Source organism: Nomascus leucogenys, chromosome 25 (genome assembly GCF_006542625.1).
Source record: "Nomascus leucogenys isolate Asia chromosome 25, Asia_NLE_v1, whole genome shotgun sequence".
Lineage (NCBI taxonomy): Eukaryota > Metazoa > Chordata > Mammalia > Primates > Hylobatidae > Nomascus > Nomascus leucogenys.
Window position 1 is genome coordinate 27,348,560 of NC_044405.1, and position 10,435 is coordinate 27,358,994.

Genomic DNA, 10,435 nt, shown 5'->3' on the forward strand with positions numbered 1-10,435 from the left:
CATCCGAGGATCCATGCCTTCCATCTTCCGGCTAGTTCCACCTCCTCCTACCCTCACCAACACACCCACACTAAACCAGGAGGCCACACAAACCAGCGCTTCACACCCGGAGAGCCATGGCAGGCCAAAGTGTTCTGGGCATTGCCGAGAGCTGCCTTCGGTGGAAGCGCTTCCATCTTTTAGGAACGTTCTCCCTCCCCGAAGTGAACAGTGCTTCTAACAAGTGCTGATTGTAAAACCTTTATAAGAAATCTGGTGGAGGCTGGGTGTGGTGGCTCATGTCTGTAATCCCAGCACTTTCGGAGGCCGAGGCAGGCAGATCACTTGAGGTCAGGAGTTCGAGACCAGCCTGGCCAACATGGCGAAACCCCGTCTCCAATAAAAGCACAAAACAATTAGGTGGGCTTGGTGGCGCGTGACTGTAATTCTAGCTACTCCGGAGGCTGAGGCGGGAGGGCGGGAGGATCCTTTGAACCTGGGAGGCAGAGATTGCAGTGAGCTGAGATCGTGCCACTGTACTCCAGCCTAGGTGACAGAGCAAGACTCCGTCTCAAAAAAAAAAAAAAAAAAAAGAAAAGAAATCTAGTGGGAAACAAGTCATTTTTAAACATCTTTTTAAACATCCTAATATCTTGGAACGAGAATGCCCAGTGCCTTGGATCCTTAGCTACAAGGTTTCGTGCTCTCTGTGGAGTGGGGTGTTGGCACGCTGGCCCCACCAGAGGCAGCGCCCATTTTCCAAGCTGCAGAAGTTCCATGTGACACTAAGATCCAAAGCTGGGAACAAGCTCTTCTTTTCTAGAATGTCAGTTCAGACTCAGGTGTATTGTTCAAGAAGACGAAGCACTTGTGCAGAGTTTCGACAATCTGTGTGTGCTGCACCACCACGAAATCAGAAACCGACGTCTTTCTTCTCAAAATGAGTGCTTTTGTTCTGACAGGGCAGGGCTGGAGCAGAGGGAGAGAGGGGGCAGGAATGTTTCATATAAATGCTCTCCAGTCCTTGCAAGTTGGCCGGCCCACGATTCCCTCCAACCGTTAGAAAGCATGTAACCTCTGAAGTGAACAAAAGACTTCTCAGTGCATTTCACCAGGGAATGAATATGTACCGCTCATTCAACTTGTTTTCTCGCTGGGGGCTCTGGAGGAAACAAAATTGGAAGAAAAACGTAGTGGAGCTGTTGCACGTGTTTGTCTTAAGAAGGTGGTGGGCGGTGAGGAAGTGTTCTGGGGAGGGCGGCCCTTTGGGAAGGGAGGACAGCCAAGCTGGGAATCGCAGGGAGGGTGAACAGCACTGACCTTCAGCCAACGGCGTGGTTGGCTGGGAGAGCGTCCTCCCTCATGCCCGGCCTTTCCTCCTAGGTATGGGTTCGAAGGGGTCATCCTCTCCATCTACGGCTTAGACCGGGAAGATCTGCACTGTGACATCGACGAGACGTGCCACTTCCAGAAGTCAGAGGCCATCCTGCGGGAGCTGGACGTGGAAAATGCCAAGCTGTACCTGGACTTCATCGTACTCGGGATTTTCTTCATCTCCCTCCGCCTCATTGCCTATTTTGTCCTCAGGTACAAAATCCGGGCAGAGAGGTAAAACACCTGAATGCCAGGAAACAGGAAGATTAGACGCTGTGGCCGAGGGTACGTCTAGAATCGAGGAGGCAAGCCTGTGCCCGCCCGACGACACAGAGACTCTTCTGATCCAACCCCTAGAACCGTGTTGGGTTTGTGGGTGTCTGGTGCTCAGCCGCTCCACCCAGCTGGGTTGAATCTTCTCTCCATTCCCCTTTCTAGCTTTAACTAGGAAGATGTAGGCAGGTTGGTGGTTTTTTTTTTTTTTTTTTTTTTTTTTTACATACAGAATTTTAAATACCACAACTGGGGCAGAATTTAAAACTGCAACACAGCTGGTGATGAGAGGCTTCCTCAGGCCAGTCGCTCCTTAGCACCAGGCACCGTGGGTCCTGGATGGGGAACTGCAAGCAGCTCTCAGCTGATGGCTGCGCAGGCAGATGTCTCGGGGCAGAGAGTCCGAGCACGGAGCGATTCCATTTTATGACTGTTGTTTTTCACAGTTTCATCTTTCTAAGGTGTGTCTCTTTTCCAATGAGAAGTCATTTTTGCAAGCCAAAAGTCGATCAACCGCATTCATTTTAAGAAACTGTACCTTTTTAGTACTTGCTGAAGAACGATTCAGGGTAAATCACGTACTTTGCTTAGAGAGGCGAGGGGTTTCACCGAGTCACCTAGCTGGCCTCATACATAGACAGCCCTTGTGAAAGACTGAAGGCAGGTTCCAGGTGGAGGGAAGACGTGGGCGCCATCTCCACTGAGCCATGCAGAAATTTTTAAAAGCTATACAAAAAATTGTAAGACGACATTGGCCAACTCTTTCAAAGTCTTTCATTTTCCACGTGCTTCTTATTTTAAGCAAAATATATTGTTTGTTTCTTCCTAACTTTCTGACTACCTTAGTTTTGCCTAGGTTGATTTAAACAAACAAACAGCTTCCCTTTCCTCCTATATCACCTCAGCTGCCTCCAGTGAACCTGGAAGAACAGGGCTGAGGGAAATTCAGGCACGACCTCTGAGGGTTGGCTCTGCAGGAGCGGCCAGCAGTGAAAGATGGGCTAACTGTGCAAGAGGGGAGGAGGCCAACGAGATGGCATCAGCATCCAAGGGCTTAGGACGAAGTCAGTAGATGTCAGCATGTGGAGGCATTTGAAACTTGATCAAACAACACATTTCGAGTGGTGGGAGATTTCATCTCTGGGTTTTGTGACCTCACAGCCACATCACCCCCCTCAGTGTTAGGCCTGTGTAAACTTTGCATATTGGAAACCACTTCTTTCCTATGACTGAATCACATAAGTCAAATCCCGCTAGGGCAGGAACAGGTGCCTATCTGGAGGTCAAGTGGCCTTTGAATTCATAACAAGGCTGCCTGTGAGTTTGTCAGCTCTCAGAGGCAGTTTGACTACATGCAGAGAGGGTGATTCTGGCCAAAGAAGTCCATCTTTAGGAAAATGCCATTGTTTACTCCTTCTAGAATATCATTCTCCTAGAATCAGGGCTTCCGATGGAAAGGCTGTGTTTTTGTGGGCAAATCAGTGAACCTTTCTGAGCTACATTTTTCCTCATCTGTAAATAGTTACAGTACATCATGCCCAGGGCCATGCCAGCTCAAAGGTGGTGGGATTCCTTGGTGATGTCCCTGAAGCTCTTATTTCCCACTTCGAAAGAATGAAAAGGGTCTGAATTTTATTTACACATGGATTTAGTTTGCTAATTCTTAGAGATTCCTTTTTTACTGCTAGACCTTTTATAGTAAACACAATTGAGATAGATATTAAAGTGTAATTTTAAGTGTGCTTGTTCTATACAAATATGGCATTGCCTTCCAGATTAAGTTTTTAACCAGAATCAAACTTAGCCTTTATAAAAAGTCCTCATTTAATTTCAAAACAGATCTTCTTGTAAGACATTACACATAGGGAAGACCTACCTAGGAATAGCCTGGTGAAATGCAGAATTGGAAAAAGGCAAAAGTCCTTGCTCATGGCTCAGAACTACATCGAGTGAGGTCAGTGTTGAAAATGTCCATTCCCTCCAGGTGAGCCTTTCCCCTTGTGGATTAGTGGTGTGGTTTCGTGGCCCTAATAGGGGTGTGTCTGCCAGGAACTGCACTGCATGGGGCCCACAGCCCTGCCCCAGAAGCAGCTTGGTCTCGTTTGCTGTGCCTCATCAATTTCAGGAGGAAACAGTGAGATGCCTCTAGATTTTAAATCTGGTTTCGGAGAGCACCTAAGCCCTCTGATGGAATGACTCTCGTAGGAGTTTGATGGGGGTACTTCTAAGGGGGAGGAGCTTAGGAACCGTGAGGGCTGTTAGGCTGCAAGAAGGGAATGGATACGTGAGATCACATGGGTTTATTTTTTGAAGGGTGAAGTGGAGTAGGTGAGGATTCTGCAGTCGACGCCCCAGGATGGCTTTGCTCAGCCCTCCCCTGTAGACTGGAGGAAAGCCTACTGCCAAGGGAGGAGAGGATGCATCTGTCCTGGGCGCAGCCGGCCTCCCTCTTCCAGGTTCAGCAAGGGTCCCTGGTTGGGCATTTTCCTCGTAACCTTTGGCAGCATTGGCTCAAATGCCATTGTTTACCTTCCCAGATATTTCCCCGCTGCTTTTTGTGTTAAGGTAGTTTGGTAAAATGCCTTATTCCAATGACCTAAGATAACATCAAGCAACTCACTGGTTTACTTTTCTAACTAGCTGTGGTTAAGAGGCACACGGCAATGTGCTATCTTTCACATGTTGGACGTTCAACCCAGACCAACTCCCCAAATCTAATTTGTTTCAGTAATTTCTGAATGCATTGACCCAGATATTCCTTTTGTCTCTGATTGAGTTTCTTCCATTAGAAGAAAGGATTAAACCTTGGATAAAGGATTGGCAGCCGCCCCAGTGGTTAGTAGAGGTGAAAATGGAGGTTTCAGTGAAACTGCTGGGGCCTTTTGCCTTTATGCTCATCCAGAGCATTTTGTGCCTCTCTTTCTTCTCCTCTGGCTGAATATCCACTGGAGATTGAATTCTCCAAAACTCCCTGTGTGGGTGAAGTGGGAAGCTGTCCCCAGGAAGGGGAGTAACTGTGCAAAGTTTTATGCAGTCGGTGCTAGAATTGGATTACATCACCTGGGGGAGGCGCCTTCAGGACCAGGAAATGGTACATGGAGCTTTGAGGTGAAAACTCATCTTAGAAACCCATAAAAAGTTATTCCCCCAGCCTGACATCAGGGACAGACCACACCCATGGGGCAGAAACCGGGCTTGGTTGTTGCAGTGGGAAGAGAAGGCACGACTCTGGTGCACCGAGCACCTTTCCTCGTGGCTGTTTCCAGGCACTAGGCTGGATGTCCTCGGAACCCCCTGTCCCCTGCCCACTCCTCAAACCCTTACTGACCCACCCCTCTCGCCTGGTGCTGTCCCAGGCCCTGGGGGTGAGGGGGAGGGGACTCCAACATGGGCTTGCCCTCCAGTGTGGTGGGAGGGAACCGCGTGGCCACTTGGCTTAGCCGTGCTCATGGTGCAGATGTGGAACACGGAGGCGAGGAGAGGCTCCATGACATCCCAGGGCCCCAGAACGAGGAAGGAGCAGAGTTGGGATTCCAGCCCAGTTGGACCCTGAAGTCCCTGTTTTATTTACTGCCTCCTGTTCATGGCGTATGAATGTATCTGAGATGCTTTGTAAGGCATAAAGTGCAATACTAGCTTAGTGGCTGTTCATTCAGTGATTCCTTCTGTCACCAAACAGATGGCTGAGATGAGAGGGCAACCCAGGCCTAACGCCCTTCAGTGGCCTTGCATCAGAGTGCTCGTGACAGGTACCTCTCCATGGAGAGGGGCTGTCCTCTGCCCTTGCCTGCTCCTCCTATTGCAACAGTCCTGTGGACTAGCTCAGGCTCTAGAGGGGCTGGTGTGTGTGTGTGTGTATGGTGTGTATGTGTCTACCTACACACAAGCACATGTGCACACATGCACACACATACATGCAAGCACACGCACACACATACATGCACACACACACATGGACACACATACATGCACACACATGCACGTGGACACACACATACATGCAGGTGTGCAGACTTGGCTCCAGGCGTGTGTCTGATAGTATTATTCTATGATATTTCCCTCATCTCCATAGAATACCAGCTTCTGAATCCTCAATCAGCCTTTACAGCAAGAAGAAAAGAAAAACCTCTCTCATTCCAGGTCTGTGGTGCAGATGGGAAAAGTATAGTCAAAACCCATTAAGGCTTTAGTCAAATGCCAGCCGAATGAGAACGCAATGAACGTTAGACAAAACAACCCAACTGGGCAGGCGGGGGAGGTGCAGAGTGTATAAAGTTAGATACTTTTAAGGAATAAAGACTCTAATAAAATATTTTATATAAAACTTTTTACCTGTGTTCAGCATCAGATGCTTCAAGTGATTGGCTTTGCATTCTCCTAAGTCGATGGATTCTTAGGCTGCGTCTAGAATGCGTTTGTTGTCCCTCTGGGAAGAGCACTGATTTGTCACTCATGTTCTGGTCCAAGACGTGGCTGTAGATGAGCCCTTTCTCGATGATGCTCATGTATTATGTTGAATTGTCTTAAAGTTTTGTGTTTTCTGTTCTCCCAGAATCCTCACCCATGTCCTCCTGCCTCGTGGCGTTGGCCATGACCTCGAAATCTGCCTGGAGGAGGCTCGCGGCAGGGCTAGCAGGAGGGCACTGGGCCACACCTTCCCTTTGGTCCTCTCCACCCTTGCAGGGACTCCCTCAACCCGGGCTCTGGGGCAGTAGCTGGGGCAGGGCGACGTAGCTTCTTCCTTACTCTGCTTTGCTGGAAACCCATCTCCCAGGCTCAGCTCTGTAGAGGCAGCTGCTAGTGGGGAAAGCAGCCCCTCTCGAGGTTTTGATCCCAAAGTTGAGGTGAGCAGGGCCTAGCAGTTGCTCGGTGTTATGTGCTGCATTAGCCCGTGGTTCCCCGAGCTCCGGCCAGGCAGTGACCCTCAGAGTGAGGACTTTCCGGGACAGCAGCGGCTTAGAACCGGGCTTTCAAATCCAGCTTCCCTCCCACCTCTGGGACACAGAGCAGAGAGCCAGGCTGGGTGAGGTCACAGAATCCACCTGCAGTGGCCCCTGCACTCCTCCTATGGCGGGCAGGCACAATCGGAGGCTGCCCCAGGCGTGCACGCAAGCTCACGACGCACACTATGCTTCCCCCTCGCCTCGGTAAGCCCAGCCTCTCTGGACTGCCTGGCCGCCCTGGGTCCCAGTAACGTTAAAGTCACGATCCTTTCTGAGCCACTGTGCCTGGGCTGTCCCGTCAGGGAGATTCCTCCAAAATCATCGCCCCCTGCAAAGATACGGGCTTCTGATGTCCACGTGTGGGGCTGAGCTTTTTGGGGAGCCTCCCTGGGACCAGAAGCAGGGAAGAAGTAAGAGACCCTGCACCCCCATGGCACAGTCTAATTTTCACTTACAAGCTCCATTAAGGCTGTCCTTAAAATCCACGTGTCCTGGGCAGGAAGGAAATGTGGGCACAGGCACACACGCACATCCTTCTGCTGTGCTGGCCTAAAGTTCCTAATAGCTATCCTACATCCTGCCCATTTGCTTTTTCCATATTTGAGGAAACAGAAGGGTTCAGCCTTAGCCCAGTTTTTTATGTTTTATCTCTGAACAGGCCAACCGGAATCACCTCTCACACAGACACGTGTGGCCTGCCCCAGTGTGCCCGAGGCCCACCCAGGAACCCTGCTTTGCTTGGGGTTTATGTGAATGACACACATGTGAGCAGAGGCTGGGGTCAGGACACTGAGGCTTCCCTGTTCTCAGAAACAGTCTCGTGGCATCAAAAGGAGAAAATTGTCCATGCCACTGGCTACCACATTCCAGCCTGGCAAGGGGTTACTGTTTATAGAGGCACCGTTTGGGGGCTTTTCCATGTAGAATGGCCATTGTAAAGCTGAAGAGAAAGGAACAGAAGCACAAAAGCACCTTGATTCTTCGCAAACACAGGCAGGGGCTGCCGGCTGGATGAGGGCTCTGCATTTTGAGGGCGTGCTGGACCCGCTGGCAGAGCCAGCCCTGAGGGGCTTCTCTGCAGCTGTGGGCTAAGCTTGCCCAAGCCCCTCCCCTTTTCCAGAAGGCCACCCCCATGGCCACCTGCCTTTCAGGTCCAGGTTGAGGACACAGCCACGGGCACATATGTGTTTATTTCACTGGGGTTCATGGTTTTGGGGACAGTCTTCTAGCTCCCGAGATCTCGGGAAAGGCATGAGCTCAAGCCACATACCCAAAAAGCAGCAAAACTCAAAATTATTACCTTCAGCTGTTTTCTCTCAATAGCACGCCGCCATCGTCTGTGTGTCTGCACTGAACAAACATACGAGAGAATCTGGCTGATCACTTTGAGTGCCTTTGGCCTAAACTTTGCACATGACTTTAAACGTGGGCCTGATACTGCACACAGTAAGAAATGCTTTTTATTTTATGGTCCCTGAGGTTACGAGATCAGATCCCTGGAAATGTGTAAGCCACCTGCTGTTACCTCTGACCCATGTGGTCCATTAACATGAGGGCTGGTGAGTGGGGCAGAGATGCTGAGGCCTGGCTGGCGAGCCCCCGAGCAGTGAGGCAGGACCCTCCCTGGTGGCCTGTGTGGGGGCCAGTCTTCTAGTCCCCCAGACAAATCTCCCTTTAAGGATGCTTCTGAAGCTCTGAGTGCCGGCGCTCAGCATTAATTTGACTCTTCACTGCTCACTGCACCTGCCTACGAGCTTCTAGAAAACAGCTTGCCCAATGAGAGTGCTGCAGCTGAGGCAGCAGCAGACATGTCCGTCTCTGGGGAAGTTACCCAAACAATCGTGCCTCTCAGGGGGGCCCTAATGGGCCCCCTCCTGCGGGTTGAAATGCATCTGGCTTTGAAGGGGAAGGTTAGGAAATTTTGAAGTACGTGGGTTTAGGGTTGACAACCCCATATCCATGGACTCCTGGAGATCTCTGAACGTCACCTAATCTGAATGGTACCACAATTTGGTTTATCTGAAAATATAGTAGTAACCATGGCAGTGATTTCATTTTTACACCTTTGCATTTTTACATGTCTGTCATTGTGTATCTTGGGGTCTCTTTTCCATGACCTACCAGCTTCCCAAGCTTAATAATCAGTATCTCACTATTATGTCATTGGCCAACTAAAAACAGTAGCAAAACATCCTATGATCCAAATTGCTAATAAAATAGACCACCACACCCACACACTGGGGACTTCCCATTTTTATAGTCTTATCCTCCCACCTGGAGGGTGTGAATGGGGATCAGTTTTTCAATAGAACATGTATGTCTGGTAAGTTAATATGTGTAGCTGACCCCTTTGCCTTTGTTTTTATATATTTGTGTTTTTCTTTTGTAGACATATTGATGCAATACCTGTTCATAGTTGAATCTGTTACAAATTGTTACCTTTTATTTGATGAAGAACTATTTAAAGATTTTCCTTTGTTATTCTAAAGCAAAAGTCAATGCAAGTAACTCTAATCAGCGTGCAAACGCGTACATATATCTGTATATCTGCTATGTAATTATATAATGTTTTTATAATGCTGTGTGGATAACTTTTCACTGATTTAGTTACTTGACTGTAGGAAACACTGTTGCTTTGCACGCTGTGAGAGGTTTGCACTGTTACAGATGAAGGCAACATATTTACATATGTACATGTATATACATATATATAAATTCAAAAATAACATCGGCTCTTTGGGGTGTCTGTTTCCTTGGTTGTCTCATGCCACTGGAACATTGAACCTGGGGATGTGAGGTTCCTGACTCCACCTTACAGACCACAGAGCCACGCGTCTATTTCTGTAGACCTATCTCCTTAGATTTGTACATGCATTTTTTGCAGACTTGAACTTCGTTTTCTGAAATTAGATGCCATTTATGATGATGTGATGTCAATCAAATAAAGCATCATTATTTTCAGATTTCTGCTTCTCTTTCCTTTTGCTTTCAACAGCCCCAGCTCTCAGACCTGCTGGGGGAGTCAGGTCTGGTAGAGCATCTAGTATTTTCCCCCTACCCGCCCTTGCTGTCAATGGAGCAGTTCTCTCTTCAGTGTCATGATGGATTCCAGTGAAGAAGACAAATAAGAGTGATGGTAAGGATGCGTGTAGCTCCAGACTCCATGGAACACCACGTGGTGGCACAGTACCCTACCTTTCCACGTGCGATCTCATCAAACCGTCGTCATCAGAGCTGGAGAGCCGCAACTGGCCCCACTTTTCAGGTTAAAAACACCGAGGCTCAGGGATATTACACAACTTGCCAAAGCCGCAGAGCTGGTTGGTGGTGCACGCAGAAGTGAGACCCTGGCCATCCAGCCAGGGCTCCTGGCCACTCCATGGCTCTCCCTTCCTCAGGGAGAGGCATTTAGGATTTGAGACCACACAGGAGCTTTCTCAGCCTGCACCTTGCTTCTGCAGCCATCGGCAACCCTCTGATACAGCCACTGCAATTGTCCCATTTTGCTGATAGGAACTTTGAAGCCCCAGGGCTCTTTAACTCTTTCCAATACATGACGGTGCCCCTTGAGCCCCCAAGAAGGAGGACTGAGGGGAGAATTTCCAGCCTCCACAGCTGTGTCACAGCCCAGGGCCCTGCAGGGCCTCAGAGCAAAAATCTAGTGAGCAGGGAGGGTTCTTGGCCACTGGAGATGCGCCTACCACTCAGCTGTCCCTCATAGACGACCTGCTGAGGGGACCCAGGTCACCGACAGCCCCGCGTCCAGCATGACATCCACGCCAGGCCAACTTCCCTGAGGCTGCTCCCAACCAGGGCATTCTCACCAGACACAGGGTCCCTCGAGGGGCACTCTGCTTTGGGGACTC

General features: G+C 49.5%; 1 protein-coding gene across 4 annotated transcripts in view; it reads left to right on the forward strand.

The window, feature by feature from the left end:
• ABCG1 (ATP binding cassette subfamily G member 1) overlaps positions 1-9,532 on the forward strand; it is an 81,344-nt gene extending 71,812 nt beyond the window's left edge. For 3 of the 4 annotated variants that reach the window (XM_030806077.1, XM_030806080.1, XM_030806081.1), the window contains exon 15: positions 1,363-9,532. In XM_030806077.1, coding sequence (XP_030661937.1) covers positions 1,363-1,591 — 229 coding nt within the window. In that variant the 3' untranslated portion in view covers positions 1,592-9,532. The remainder of the gene's footprint in view (positions 1-1,362) is intronic. The other variant, XM_030806078.1, reaches the window with a different exon arrangement.
• The last annotated feature ends 903 nt before the right edge of the window (positions 9,533-10,435 follow it).